Source organism: Giraffa tippelskirchi, chromosome 6 (genome assembly GCF_054371585.1).
Source record: "Giraffa tippelskirchi isolate mGirTip1 chromosome 6, T2T-mGirTip1v1.2.pri, whole genome shotgun sequence".
Taxonomy (NCBI): domain Eukaryota; kingdom Metazoa; phylum Chordata; class Mammalia; order Artiodactyla; family Giraffidae; genus Giraffa; species Giraffa tippelskirchi.
Window position 1 is genome coordinate 152,376,925 of NC_137280.1, and position 16,328 is coordinate 152,393,252.

Here is a 16,328-nt window from a genome sequence, read left to right on the forward strand (position 1 = left end):
ATCGAGTCTCCTATAAAGTATTAGAGATCATGCATTCATTTCTCAGTTCTCATCAAAGTTAACTCATATTGGCAGATGCTATCCTGAACTTATTTCAGGAGAAATAAAGAGCTGCAGAATTATGGGTGTGGGTCTCCAGAGAAATAGAAACTTCCCTAGGATGTCACCTTCAGCTCTCCCCATCCCCCCAAATGTAGTGCTAGGGTGCCACTTCCTCTCCTGGAAACTTCTAGCCTTTTCTTTAGTATTTGGTAAGGCTAAAGTGTTTCATTTTTTCCTGATTTTAAAATTTCTCACGTGTGAATGTATTCTCCCCTAATTTCTCCTCATCTTGTCATGCTTTTTCACTCATTTTTCTCCTTCCATGTTGAAAGTGAAGCCACAAGGCGAGCTGAGTTTCTCACATATGCACTTGTCTATGGATTAGCAGCCCAGAGTTGTGGTGGGGGGCATTCTTCTTCCAGCTCTGCCATTGTATCTTCTCTGGGGCCCTGAACTGGTTACTCAGACTCTCTGGGGGCTCATTTCCTCTTCTAAAAAAGAGAACAACCATCCATGTTTTCCCTTACCTAAGACTGTGGTGAAAATTAAAGGTGATGTTGAATTAAGAAGCATGAAGGACATAAGGTACAACATAGGTACAACCCCTTCCAGCTAAGGACAGAAGAGATGTACATTTCCTCTCCCTCCAACCAGCCTGGAAGCTCCCTCCATACAGGGTGGCCTGCCTCACTCATCTTTGTATCTCCTTTCACCGGCTCTGCAGTGCTGACTACATGGTAATTGCCCAGTGATAGCTGTTGAGTTTACACTTTAATGTTGTTGTTCATTCTCTCCGGAAAGTCATTTTCTAGCCTTTAAAGTTTCCCAAGTCAGACAAGACAGAGACTACAACCACTAATGGAAATCAAGGCTGTGTGTGCAGAAAGTCTGAGTAGAGAAACTGTTTTCACTGGGTGTCCACACCCTCCTTGGGGGTGTCATGCCAGGCAGCCTTATGTGTCATCCACACAATTCCTGATTACAAAGTGTCTGCAGTTTCCTGGACTGCAGAGCTTAAAAAAATTTTTTTTAATTGAAGTATAGCTGATGTACAATATTTTATAACTTACAGATGTACAATAGAGTGATTCACAATTTTTAAAGGTTATACTCTATGGTTATCATAAAATATTGGCTATATTCCCACATTGTACAATACGTCCTTGTAGCATATTTTATACATAATAGTTTGTACCTCTTAACCCCTCACTCCTATATTGCCCCTCCCTCCTTCCTTCTCCCCACTGGTAACTACTAGTTTGTTCCCTGTATCTGTGAGTCTACTCTACTGTGTTGTAGATCAGGGTTGTATTACTATTTTGTTGCATTTTTAAGATTCCACATATAAGTGATATCATACAGTATTTGGCTTTCTCTATCTGACTTATTTGATTTAACATGATACCCTCCAAGTCCATCCATCTTGCTCCAAATGGCAAAATTTCATTTCCTTTTAATGGCTGAGTAGTATTCCACTGTCTATATAATATATACCACATCTTTATTCATTCATCTGTTGATGTAGATTGTTTCCATGTCTTGGCAATTGTGAATGGTGCTGCTGTGAACATTGAGGTACATGTATCTTTTTGAAGTGTTTCTGCCTGTGTCCTCTTGCACAGCTAGGTTGGAGAGGTACTTTGAGGCTGGCTATAAACAACTCAGATCTGTGTTCTAGTATCTATGGAAGGTCTCGTATGTACAATCTACAGCAATTTTGATTTTCCTGAGTTGTCTTATTGATCAACTAATTCTGAAAAAAATACTCTGTCCACTTGTTTGTGGGTTATTACAAACCATGGAATGGCATTGATAAAAGAGCCTGCAGCTGTGTCCACAGGTTGCAACTCGTTTCATCAGACTCTGGGCACCGTCGGAATACTAAGTACCTGAGAATGAAACAATCATTTATTTTCTTAATTGTAAGCTAGAGAGAATTAGCCTACATGTTTTAAAAGTGTAAGATCAGACAAAAACGACCTAATTATGTTAAAATCTCCTTCCCAAAAGAGTTTATGGAGGGGACATTGCTACTCCCTTTTCTGTTTTCTCACCTCCTTTACTCATTCGCTAATAAGAACTGAGTACCAGAATGTGCCCGACACCAGGGTAGATGTGAGTGTGAGCCTGAGTTGGGTAGTGGGCATTAAGTCTCCAGCAGAGAGGTCTCCAGAAACCCCACAAATGCCACAAAAGGAGGAGCTTGGCACTGTCCTATCTGCCATGTCCAGAGGAACCAGGACCAGGCTCCACCTGCCCCAGTATGTCAGGTGATATCTTCTTCCTCTGGAAGGTCAGAAGTGATAGCAAGAAAGCAGAGAGGAAGTAGGGGAGAGAGAAGGGGCCTCCCATGTGGGGTCCCAGGCTTGAGGCCAGCCAGGCAGGGCCAGAAGGGAACTGGTGTATTCCAGACTGAAATGGAACTTCAATTCATGTACTGGATTGGACATTTTGACTGAAGGGATTGTTCTTATAACTAAAGCTTCTGGAAACTCTGGTGCCCATCCTAAAAGGTGGGGAAGGATGGCCTGTAGAGCAATTTAATGAAATCACTGAGAAACAGTACTGCTTCCCAATTATTTCATTATTGTTCGTGATACAGGAAGTGTAGGTCACCTTGGCAGAGCAAATTTCACAGAATTTATCAAGATAACTCACTATGTTTCTAACTCACTTCTGTCCTCTTACATTCATTGTATGATGGACAAAGCATATTTAGCTGCTGATGAAGAATTCCTTGGTTTAAATGCTTTTTTACATTTTACTGAGATATTACATACTTCGTATGAAGGGCACCAAACATGGGTATAACTCAATGACTTTTTACCCATGTACACACCTGTGCATCTCCCACCCCGATTAAGAAATGGACTATTTCTGGCATCAGAGAGGCCCCTTCCAGTCAATGCCCCACTTTCTGGGCATTGCTCAGTTTTTCTTTTTTTCTTAGTTTTAGCATTGTTCTTATTGATTTTGTGTACTTTTTATACATTCAGGATAAAGCCCTTTATTTGCCAATTACATTCATTTACCCCAGTTTGTTCTTTTGTATAAAATTTTTATGTAATTTTTTATGGAAGTATACGTGATTTACAATATTGTGTTAATTTCTGCCGTACAGCAAAGTGATTCAGTTATATATATGTGTGTGTGTATGTATATATATATATATATGCATTCCTTTTTATATTCTTTTCCATTGTATTAATATTAATAGTTGATCGCAGGATACTGAATATAGTTCCCTGTGCTGTACGGTAGAACCTTGTTGTTTTGTTGTTGTTGTTCCCTTCTATATGTAATAGTTTGCATCTTTTAACCCCAAACTCCCAATCCATCCCTCTCCCACCTCCCCTCCCCTTGACAACCACAAATCTATTCTTTATGTTTGTGAGTCTGTTTCTGTTTTGTAGACAGGTTCATTTGTGTCATATTTTAGATTTACATATAAGTGATATCATATGGTATTTGTCTTTCTTTTTCTGACTTACTTCGCTTAGTAGGATAATCTCTAGTTGCATCCATGTTGCTGAAAATAGCATTGTTTCATTTTTTATGACTGAGTCGTGTTTCATTGTAACTCAACATTAAAAAAACTAAGATCATGACATCTGGTCCCATCACTTCATGGCAAATAGAAGAGGGGAAAATGGAAGCAGTGACAGATTTTATTTGCTTGAGCTCCAGAATCGCTGTGCATGGTGACTGCAGCCACAAAATTAAAATATGCTTGCTCCTTGGAAGGAAAGCTGTGACAAACCTAGACCACATATTAAAAAGCAAAGACATCACTTTGCCGACAAAGGTCCATATAGTCAAAGCTATGTTTTTTCCAGTAGCGTATACAGATGTAAGAGTTGGATGTTAAGAAGCCTGAGTGCTGAAGAATTGATGCTTTCTAATTTTAGTGCTGGAGAAGACTCTTGAGAGTCCCTTGGACAGCAGGGAGATTAAACCAGTTAGTCCTAAAGGAAATCAACCCTGAATATTCATTGGAAGGGCTGATGCTGAAGCTGAAGCTCCAATACTTTGGCCACCTTATGCAAAGAGCCAACTCAATGGAAAAGACCCTGATGCTGGGAAAGATTGAGGGCAGGAGGAGAAGGGGATGACAGGATGAGATGGTTGGAATGCATTACCAACTCAATGGGCATGAATTTGAACAAACTCTGGGAGTTAGTGGAGGACTGGTGTGCTGCAGTCCATGGGGTTGCGAAGAGTCGGACATGGCTGAGTGACTGAACAATTCCTGTTAGAGTAACCATGCTAGATGGATGCTCAGAACTTTGTGGATGGCTGCTCTTGGGAGAGCCCTGTAAAGGTGGAATCTGGGCTGAACCCAGGCCTTCAGACAAAATGCCACTACCCCTATTTGACCAATGAAGCCATTCAATCAGCACTGCACAGGGAATTTTCTATAGTGGTAGAAAGTTTCTATGTCCGTGGTGTCCAGAACAGTCACCTCTGGCCATATGTGGTTAGTGGCTACAGTGTAACAGGCCACTCCAGAGTTCAGCAGTGAGCAGACCCAGCTCTAATGTCCTGTCCTTCCACTGCCCTGCAGGGCCCTGTTCCTCTGAAGCAGGAACCTGGATGGGTGGTCCCCGCCAGGGCCCCAGTGAGCCTGTTGAAGAAGGAAATACCCAGACTGGGTTTATTGAAGCAAAAGCAAAATCTTTATGGAACACTGGTATTAGGGTTATAAATCGCACAGAGAAGATGATGGCTTTTTCTCAGTAAGAAAGGGCAATGAGCATCCTTATGTTTGGGCTTTGGACCTGCAACCCCAGGCCAGCGGTACAGTGAGAATATGCCTGTTGACTAATTGAGGCAGAAGAGTCGGAGCTGCTGTGACGATCTGTACTTAGTGTCAAAGACCTCAGGGATCAGGGTGTCCTAAAACGAGAGCTTATCAGTTCGTCCCTTCTTTTTCTTATTTTGACAGATGACAGAGGGCCCTTTTAAAAATGGATTTTATGGGCAGATACTGTGTTTACTGGGACTTCCAATTCGCCTGCCAATACAGGAGATGCAGGAGACATGGGTTCGATCCTTGGGCTGGGATGATCTCCTGGAGAAAGAAATGGCAACCCACACCAGTATTCTTGCCTGGAAAGTTCCATGGCAGAGGGATCTGGTTGGCTACAGTCCATGGGGCAGCAGAGAGTCAGACACAACTGAGCATGCATGCACTGTATTTATTAGGTTATTATTTATTTATTGTTGTTGTTTAGTTGCTGAGTCATGTCCAACTCTTTTGTGATCCCATGGACTGAAGCCCACCAGGCTCCTCTGTCCATGGGATTTCTCAGGCAAGAATACTGGAGTGGGTTGCCATTTCCTTTTCTAGGTGATCTTCCCGACCCAGGGATCAAACCCACCTCCCTCCATTGCAGGTGGATTCTTTACTGCTGAACCACTGGGGAAGCCCCAGGAGGCCCTTGAAATTTTTAAAATTTTTGGCATTGCTTAGGAAAACATAAAATCCAGTGTCAACTTAAAGCACTAAGTTCAGATTTACTCTTTGCTCCAAATCTGAAATGTCCAAATCAGGACAAATATGTTGCAGACTTTTGTTGTGGGTGGAAGAATGAGATGGATAAGAGAGAACCAGCTACTGAACAGGCAGCTCCTGCTGCCTGGACTGACGGCTCTTAGCATGCGTCCAGCCCCATCCTGTCCTCGGGTCCACCCCCTCCTTGTCTATGCTGCTCCTACCAGTCTGCCTGGGAGACTCTCCCCGTCTACACGGGCCACCCAGACTCTGCTCCTGGGTCGTGGATTTTCTTTCCACTCACGAGGCAGCCTTCAGAATAGGGATGCTTGATCTTGGAGCTTTCTCAGAAGACAGAGGCTCTCCCTGGACCACAGTACTCTCTGCCGCACTTGAATGTTTCCTGACCTCATTCTCCTAAAGATGCCCAGGACCTTACAAATGCCCCTCCCTCGCATCCTCACCACAGCTAAATGAGAGTTCCCAGCATCCACTTCCTGGGGAGATGTGTCCCTGACACTGAACTGGGAGGAGGAGCTCTGGGATTCCAGGGGAATGATCTCTGCACCAACCTGAGCTTTGAAATGGTCTTAGTTACAGAGTGGGACACTCAGTCTTTCATGGGCAACTTGAAAACCTAACTTCCCCATCCCTGCCGCCCCCAGAAGGCAGTATGCTCTCTAAGGATGCATTCTGAGTGACAGGCTCCCAGAGTGTTCAAAAGGTTCTTTAACAATACTGTATTAATGTCAGGTGCTGTTCTAAGCGGTTTTCAAACACTCAGTCATTCACTCCTCACTCCAGCCTTTTGCGGGAGGGAAAGTATAGTCTGTGTTTCACAGATAGTGAAATTGAAGCCTGGGGACGAAATATTAATAATTTCCCTGAGATGTTGCAGGTGGCCAGTAGCAAAACCAGGTTTTACACATGGGCTGCTGGCTGCCCAGCTCAGGTTCTCAACCACCCATCTCACTGCCCCTGGATCTCGCCAGCTGACACTCAGAATGCAGAGCACTCCAAACGGATAGAAAAAAGCCACTTCTGACCCCAGAGAGTGAGCATATCATATGTTAGCACTGACAACACTTCCTTTCTTTCTCTATTTCTTAGTCTTCTCTGAGACTTTGGCCCTAGACTCTGTGTCACTTAGACAAAGGATTTGTGCTTGCTAAAGGTTGGGCAGAGTCCTGCCCGCTTCCAGCAGCCAAGCAGTGCCTCCTGCATTCAGACAGTGATTAGCCAGCTCCCATAACAGTCTCCCCTGGACACTGCCAGGGTGGGAGTTGGGGGTGCTGTCCACGGCCACAGGCCAGAAAAACCCCTGCTGTTTTCAAGGCCTCAGGACCCCAGACATCCCACCAGTATCCCAGGTGGATTAGGATGTGGCCTTATCACTCAGGTGGTACAGGGAGGCTCCTAGGCTTTCCCCTGCCTGTGGGTTCTGATGGGGATGCCAGGAACAAGAAGAGAGAATTCAGTCACATTGTGAGATGCTGGAAGCTATGAAATATTTTAAAATATTTATTTATTTTGGCTGCACTGGGTCTTAGTTGTGGCAGTCAAGCTCAATAATTGCAGGCTGGGCAAGCCTGCACATGTGCTGCGGCATGGGGGATCTTCATGTCCCAATGAGGGATTGGACCCACATCCCCTGCATTGGAAGGTGGATTCTGAAACACTGGACCACAAAGGAAGTCCCTGCAATATTTATTTTTAATAGTAAATTAGTGTGTATTACCTCAACCTTGCAAATGCTTTTATAAAAACCACCAAATAGAAAGACAATCCGTGGACATAGTTTTTATGTTAGTCTCATCCTGATTAATTGGTCCCGATTTGCTTCTAGCTGTCCACACTACCACCATTGGCCTCTAAATGTCTAAGCTAAGAAATCTCAAACCTCCACCAGGTGCAAACCAGTGTTTATTCACAAGCCCAGGCTTGGCCACTTGTTGCTGTTGTTTAGTCGCTCCATCCTGTCCGACTCTTGCGACCCCATGGACTGTAGCCCATCAGGCTCCTCTGTCCATGGTATTTTTCAGGAAAGAATACTGGAATGGATAGCCATTTCCTTCTCCAGGGGATCTTCCTGATCCAGGTATCGAACCCGCGTCTCCTGCATTGGCAGGCAGATTCTCTACCGCTGAGCCACCAAGGAAGCCCAAGACTTCCCATAAAGGCAGCCAGATAGAGAATGCTGTATCTAATTTAATTAGGACAGTAATGTCCTTTTCACTCCTCATTTCCTGAACATGTAGGCTGGTACCTATTTTCATCAGTGGGTGTTTGATTCTGCTGAATTTTGTTGTTGACATTGGCCTCTCCTCCCCTCAGAATAGACTGCCTTGGGCATTGCATTTCACTTTAGTTGCTGGGTCAGAAAAGACTCACATGAGGAACAAACTGCAGAAACCTGAATTCTAGTCTGGATTCCAGTGTGTGTTTGCTGTAAATCTGTAAAATTGACCAAATGATCTATATGGGGTTCTTCTACAGAAAGGAATGCTTTGTCAGACTGCTCTAGAAAATATACAAGAAACTACTAGCTGATAATTATGGGTTCTCTCTTTTTTTCTTTTAAGCTTGAGGATAGATCTTAACTCTTTCTGTGGTCCAAGCAAACAAGAGTCTTGTTCCTTGAACTGCTTACCAGAGCTTTTTCTTATCTTTAATGCATCTGTATTGTTATCCTTTAAACTCTCCTTAAGCTTTCCATGTTTGTCTTTTTTTTTTGAATTAGTTTATTTATCTATTTTTTAACTTTACAATATTGTATTTGTTTTGCCATACGTTGACATGACTCCACCATGGGTGTACATGTTTTCCCCTTCCAGAACCCCCGTCCCACCTCCCTCCCCATCCCATCCCTCTGGGTCATCCCAGTGCACCAGCCCTGAGCATCCTGTATCATGCTTGTCTTTTAAGAAATGCTTGGCAAGACATTTTCATCAGGATTTATTTAAGTCAGTGTGAAATAGAATTAAAAGTTTAAGAAGATGTCTTAAATGGAGCTTATTTTCATTTTCCGTCAGTTGCCGAGACAGAAATGTAGTTTTCCCTGTAGAACTAGTGGGATTCTTTAACCTTTTGTGGATGGATTGCATTGACAGAGAAAATTCAGAGAAGCACACAAGGGATTGTATGTACTTTGGTAAGTTCTTATCTCTGCTATAAGAGTTTTCTGATTAAAGGTGCTGTGGGGATCCTCATTTTTCCCAGTTTGCATTCCGCATGCTCGTAATCATTCTTGGGCCTTGGAAGTGTTTCTGGAGACCATGGCACGCCATCAAGTCCTCAGGACCAGGGACCTCCGTTACTTTCAGTCACCTTAGGACTTGCAGGAGCCCGCTCAACGCTGGTGCCTCAGATGGTTCATTCAGGTCCAGGATGTTGTCTCACCTGCTGACTGTTGCTTTGTGTTTTTTTCCTCCCAACTCTGCTCCCCAGAGTCACCCGCCTATATCGTCTCATCTGCTCGGGTGCAGTTTCTCTCTGGATGGACACTGAAGGTTCTGATTCTACCAGATTCCTATGACCCTGAGTCTGCCTTCTCTGTGGGGAGAACCTACCAGCTTTCTTTATCAGTCTTTTCCCCTCTCGTGAATCCGGGAAGGGAGGACAAAGCATAGCTTAGAGAATATATTCTAGCATTTTGGTAAGGTTTTTATTCAAGTTAAATTTTCCTGGCATGTGGCCTTCTTTAATTAAGAAAGTTACGAAATCAGGATTAAAACCAGGCTCTTCCACACTTTTCGTTCTCCCTCTGATCCTTGCCATTATCTTGAAAGAGACAATTCCATATCAGTTAACACCTATCTAGAAACCAATGGAAAACACAGCATGTGGAAAAATTCTCTTTTTTTTCCTGATAAATGCTTTTAAACGGGCTGATTCTCTCTTAAAGCTTAGAGATGTAAGCTCAGGAGCTATCAGATTTCAAGGTTGTAGGGCAGTATTTAAAATTCTTCTAAGCACAGCTGTTCAGGTCTAGAGGCTGCATTTTAGCAAGTCATTCACATGCAGAGTCATTTGTTAGAAAATGATGGAATAAATGATTTTCTGCGTAGCTTTTTCCTTCTCGCTGAGTTGGTGTCATTCATTGCCATTTGCCTCTCCCCAGTTATTTTTGCTCTAACATATCTTCCACATTTCGCATTGTGCCTTCTCCTCATAGCCTCCCACTTCACATCTGCTAAACTAATTTCCCAAACTGCCAGTTTAAGAAGAATTAGGTGGCTTATTATCACTTGTCTCAAAGTTAAGAACACTCCCAAGAACGTTTATCCATTCATCCAACAAATATTTGAGGGCCCACCAGGCACACACATTCTTAGCAAATTTGGGGGTTAATTATATCTGGAATTTACTACCTTTTCCTGGTTCATAAACTCCTACATAATGGTCAGGCATACATTTCTTATATATTCTGTTCCTCTTTGAAGATTCTCAACCTTATGAGTAATTAATAACTAGTAAGTGTTGAACAGGTACTGTAAAGAGTTTAGTTTACTATGGTATTTTTGTAGGGTTCTCTTCCACACTTAATGCCCTTTCTTTAAAATTTCAACTAGGCTGTTCTTTTGGTAGTGTGAACAAAGAGGTGGTTAAAATATTTTTGCAGTTTGGTGATGAGAAATGCTGGAAAACTCTACCTTTCACTTTTCCAGGGAGAAACCCCAATTCAGAGTCATGATTGCCCAGAGGTGGTGAGAAGGCAGGCAGACGAGGGTGGTGGCGAGTGGACAAGACAACCCAGGTACTATGCAGGGTCCCTTATCCAGCACAGTCTCCCCTAGGACTGGGTGTCAACATTGAAGTTCTAAATAAAGATTCCCCTCAAAAGAGCTGAAATCCACAGGGGTTGACAGGCTTATTATCTTTAGTTCACTAACATCCATGGAGTTCACCCTAGACTCCAGGATGATTTGCATAGATTTGGGAAGATCAGTCAGCATCTTTGGCTCAATTTCCAATTTGACAAAATGGCCTGGATCTAACCTAAATCTACATCACAATTTCAAGTAAAAAATTTCATCTTCTGTAGTCAAAGACAACAGGAAACAATAGCTTTGCATTGAAAATCGTGAAGTCAAACTTTAGGCTCTTATTTTTGAGCCTAGCACACCCAAGGCCCCTTCTTTATGAGCCCTTCAATCCATTAAAATTATTTATGTGATTTTACTCCACTCTGCAGTATTTCTACTTTCTTTTTAAAAACTCTGGCCACTGTTAGGAATACACTGTACTGATTACAATGAGAAAATTATTCTCATAATTCTCTTTACCCCCAAACTGTGCTTATTGAATCAGACTTTCCCAGTGTGCTAGAGTTCCCTTGGCCATATGTGGTATATTATAATTATTACTCTGTTCTCCTGCAAGAATGAATGTCATTTCCAAGATGCCTAAACTATCAACAGGGGTTAGTTTTAAAGTGCCAGAGAAACTGGTTTTTCTGTTGTATGATCCAGTCTTATTCATACAAACCTGAGTCTCAAAATCCATGTCTCAAATCATTAGTATAGATGCAAGGTAGTTCAGGATCAGCATGGTAATGCTTTTGAGATGTGTCTTTCGGGCCAAGACTCCTTCACTGATAACTGCTTCTTTTGAAGAGTATGGCAGTTAAAAACTCAGGTTTTAGCCAGCATTACCTGGGTTTGAGTCCTGGGTCTGCCACTTGCTACCTGTGTGACTTGGGACAAGATACTTAGTACTTCGACTCCCTCCTTTGTGACATGGGAATAATAACGATTGTAACCTGTTGCTGTTGAGGGTTGAAGTAGATAATAGAGTGATTAAAATATCATCTAGCCTGTGGCAAACTCTTAAGTCTTAGTTGTGATAATTACCTCAGGAGTTAATCAGTAACCTATAGAAAGTATTGACTCTCCCAGTCATTTTTAGTGTGTTTGAGTTGAGTCTGTAGGGTCTCGGTAAAATGTCCGTAAGTCCTAATAGCTTTTCAGGAGGATTCTAGCATTATCTGTTGGTAACTTTTTGTTCCTAAGCATGTGTTGTGTGTCACACTCCACTCTTTGACACTCTGCTTGAGCTGTCACCTCTTTACAGGGGGCTCCCAGACCCGCATTTCCAGACGCTGCCCCTCTCCTAAGACTCAGTGGGCACCTGCTTTTAGATGCCCCTTCTTAAGACCCTCTCCCTGGGTTTTATTGGTTAATATCTGCTCCCTGCGCCCACTTCTGTTGGCTGTTCTGTGTCTTCCCTAAAGCCCAGATGTTAAGATGCTCAGTGCCTGTTGAAAGAACAAAAGCTGTAGTCTCCTTTTTAGAGACTGAAATGTTGAAGTCTCAAATTTTCTGGGCTCTCCGCCTTTGAAAGCAGACTGGTTTCTTTTTTCCAGCCTTCGGTCTCCTCAACCCTGCTTCGTGAATTGGAAAACGAAAACTAACCTAAGTAAGCTGTTGTTGTGATGACTGCAGGTCCTCTTGGGTTGCCGTGACGTTTGCTCATCTTCCCTGAAAGCTCCCAGGCTCAGGCCTGGCTCGCTTGAGCGGGTCTCGCTTGCTGCGGTCTCCGGAGGAGCCAGGCGATCCAGGAGCGCCCCCTTGTGGGCGTCATTATTGCTGCCTTTGAGAAGGAGCCCAGTGTCCCTCCAACACCCAGTATTCTGGTTTTCCATCTCAGGACCTGGGGAGATGTAGCCAAAAATGAGATTCTAGATAAATTACAAAATGGTTGTTAGGCAAACTTACTGTGCATTACCTAACTCCTGTTTAAATAATCTACCTCCTGTTTACTGCACGTGCCTTTTAGATGTTTCGTATTTCTTTTTTTTTTTTTTAATTTATTTGGCTGTGGCAGCCTTAGCTGCATATGCTGGATCTTCAGCTGCAGTATGTGGAATCTAGTTTCCTGACCAGGGATTGAACCCAGGCCCCCTGCATTGGGAGCGAAAAGTCTTAGCCACTGGACCACCAAGGAAGTCCCCAGATTTCTTTTAATTGAGTAGTAGGTACTGTTTTTAACAGGGATTTTTGAATGGCCAATTCTACATTTTACACGCTCTGGTAAAAAAAGAAAAATTTACGTTCTAGGTTGTACATCAGAAGATTCCGATTTTTTTCACTAAGGTTTTGAGGAGCTGCTTTTTGCATGATTTTTTTTTTAAGTGGCCAAGCCTTGCTACTCAGAGTGTGAGCAGGAAAACCCAGGAGCTCCTTAGAAAAGTAGAATCTGAGACCCCATTCCAGACCTTCTGCACCAGAATCTGCAGCAATTCGTGGGCACCGGACAATCTGAGAAGCATGGGTGGAAATAAGATGGAAGATCTGTGTTCTTGTCCCCGCGCAGCCGCATCCTTACGGGCCTCATTTCACCACATGTGATTACATCCCATCAGCCTCAGTGGCCCGGGTGTGAGCCAGGTTTATGGTTCCCCCCTTGCCTGCCCCTGCGTCGGCTGAGGAAGGGCTGAAATCATACCTGGGAGGTCACTTTGAACATGACAAAAGCCTGTGCAATTGTAAAGGAAAATTCTGAGTGAAAATTCTTAAGTTTTGTACTCAACCATCATTAGCTAACCTGCTTTATATTAGCTACATGAGCAAAGTGAGTATTCACCCGTAACCATTCATCACACTTCAGATAGTGTCTGGGCAGATTTCACTAAGTTTGCAAAGGTCTCTCTTGGGCTAGTCTTCCCAGGGCTCAGAATAATCAAATTACATTCTGTTTTCCTTAACAAGACCTTTCACACAACTTGCCTTCCTGGGGTCTCAGAAGCGTTCCCACTGTTGAGCCCAGAATGGGGCACAGGAGGCACTGGAGGATGCTTGTTGATTAAGCCACTAATTAGCCCCCAGCGAGGTCCAAACACCGGCTTGATGTCCTTCACACTAATCCATTTATGATAATCAGATTATTTGCATCATTGAGAGATTCAACATAGCTGCAGGACTCAGTCATCACAATAATAAGTATCAAACATTCATTAAGCAAAGATGCTGGATGGCTGAGAAATCCTTTGGTAGTGCATGAAGACTGGGGTAGGCAGCTGTTTACAAACGTCACTCCCATTACATTTGATATGGTGGGAGGGGGAGGACAAAGGACAAAAACAGCAGCAAGATATACTCGCTTCTCCTTGCATACATTTTAAAAATAAAATCAATAGTCAAGAAGCTGTTGGGCAAAAAGTAGGTGAAATTTTAGGAAAACATATCATCTGAAGGTGTTGCTTGGACCTTAGTGGCTCCTGCTCCCTGAGAAGTGGTGTCAAACAGTGAAAGGGAAATACTGAGAAAAATTAATGACACTGTTTTTCACCAAACTGAGGCTCACAAATATTCAATTCAGGTTAAATTAGACTTTTGTATTGTCTACAATTTGTGAAATTATGGACTTTATGCCCCCAATTTACTAAATATGGGCTTCCCAGGTAGTGTTAGTGGTAAAGAACCTGCCTGCTGATGCAGGATACATAAGAGATGCCAGTTCAATCCCTGGGTCAAGAAGATCCCCTGGAGGAGGGCATGGCAACCCACTCCAGTATTCTTGCCTGGAGAATCCAAAGGACAAGAGAAGCCTGGCAGGCTACAGCCCACAGGGTGGCAAAGAGTCAGACACTACCGAAGGAACTTAATATAGGAAAAGTATGCTTTTTTATTGGATCCATTGTAATGAGCAATATTTTCTCTAATCACTTAAAAGAATTCAGAATGTAGTGCTTCAAAATTACTTTCTCTAAAGTTAAAATGTACTCATAATGAGTAACTTTGTGTAGTAGGGAAAGTAAACCCTATGCTGCACATGCGAAGACAGTCTGTCAGAGTCAGATCTTAAAGTAAGATGTGGCAGCGTTCAGTACCTGATAATCCCAGGATGCTACCAGTATGCTGTCCGTGTTTTATAAGAATACATGTAATAAAAGAGTGTGAAAAAACTACAACTTGACCTTTTTATTAATTTTCAACTTTGTAAAATTTTCAAGTCAAGAGAAAATGCTGGAATAAAATCAAAGGTGTGGCTACACATCTGGAGTCACTAACGGTTCACATGTTTACCACATGTGTGTTCGCCCCCTCTTCCTTTCTCACGTTTTCTCTCACTCCTCCCGTCTCCCCCAGGGGCCTGCTTTTAAATAGCCCCAGCAAAATGATCAAATTCAGGACCATTTAACATGGATGGGATGCTGCGACTGGCACATGATTCTAAGTTGTTGCAGTAATGCCCTGTGGAGCATTTCCCCCTTGATCCTGGATCTAGTCCAGGCTCACCTCTTACATTATCTGTGGGGCCTTTGGTGTCCTTTAAACTGGAACAATTTCTTAGTTTCTTTGTCTTTGATGACATTAGCATGTTTGGAATGTGTAAGCCCGTGCTTCCTCACAATGCAAGTGTGAGATTATGCATTTGGGGAAAAAAGACTCAATGATGATTCTTCGCAGAACATTACATTCTTGGGCCCATGATGCTGGTTTGCCTCATTCCTGTGACAGTAACTGACCACTGGGTTCAGGTGACATCTGTCAGATTCTCCCTTTGCATTTAATCATTTCTAATGGTGGTGTTACAGGCGAGAGGGTACTCTGACACTGTTAATTCTGTTTCCCTATAAATTGTGGCATCTATTCATGATCCTTACCTGATAAGTTACTACTGCTTTGGTCAAAAATGATGATTTTCTAACTCATATTCCTTTACATTTATTGGAAGTCCACTGTAAAGAATAATTTTCTCTTCTGCCCTCTTCATGTATGTATCTATTTATGAGTTTGTGGGCATTAGTAGGGGCTTGCAAGTTGTTTTGATTCAGCTGGTTGTTCCTTACTACTCTCATTCATTTTGGTGCACATGTCGTCCTACTCACCTTTGCCAGGTGGGTACCCTTTCACTATGACTCCTATGTTTGTTTGACGTGGCCTCATGGGTGTGTATCGTTTATTCTTTAGCATACCTGTATTGACGTTTATTGCAGAATTTATACTTCGAAAAAACTTTTTCTTTTTTAAAGCTATTGCTGTGCCCCAGCTACTGGCTCATGGGCCAATGGGAAAACAGACAATTAAATCAGCCCTTACAGTACAGTGAGTTATGATGGAGTGCATCATGGGAACACCGAGAAAAAGCTCTTCATCGCCTTGGGTCAACTCAGGAAGCTCCTAGGATAAAGTACATCACCTCCTCACGCTGAAAGATGAACAGAAACAAGCCTGGGGAGAAGGCAGTGTCCCAGGATAAGGGAAGCACAAATCCTTTTGAGGAATTCCTATCTCCCAGGGCTCCCCTGGTAGCTCAGTCAGTAAAGAATCTGCCTGCAGTGCAGGAGACCCAAGTTCAGTCCCTAGGTGGGAAAGATGCCCTGGAGAAGAAAATGGCAAACCAGTCCAGTATTCCTGCCTGGAGAATCCCATGGACAGAGGAGCCTGATGGGCCGCAGCCCATGCGGTCACAAAGAGTTGGACACGACTGAGCACAGTACAGCACAGGAAGCCTGTCAGCAGGGCCCCACCCCAAACCAATTAAGTCAGGATCTCGGGAGGGGGAAGCGTCTAGTTTTCAAACATTTTAATTTCCATACATAGCTTCTAGAGACTTTGTTACGAGGAATGGTGTCGTGTGTCATGGAGCTAAACCCTTCGGAACTAAAATCTTAAAAATCCATTTCATTTTTTAGGACTTTGAACTCAACAATGAACTAAAGATGAACGTCTTAAATTTGCTAGAAGAAGTTTTACGGGACCCAGATCTTCTTCCCCAAGAACGGAAAGCCACAGCCAATATCCTGAGGTAAAAGCACTTGCAGGTCCCTATTAACCACCCTGGTTGA

The 16,328-nt window shown here is 43.1% G+C and overlaps 1 protein-coding gene across 10 annotated transcripts in view; it reads left to right on the forward strand.

Annotated features, from left to right (window-relative positions):
* The window catches only part of RASGRF2 (Ras protein specific guanine nucleotide releasing factor 2), a 240,322-nt gene that overhangs the window by 197,476 nt on the left and 26,518 nt on the right, over nt 1–16,328 (forward strand). For all 10 annotated transcript variants that reach the window (XM_081503811.1, XM_081503812.1, XM_081503815.1 and 7 more), the window contains one exon: nt 16,176–16,288. In XM_081503811.1, the coding sequence (XP_081359937.1) occupies nt 16,176–16,288 (113 nt within the window). The remainder of the gene's footprint in view (nt 1–16,175; nt 16,289–16,328) is intronic.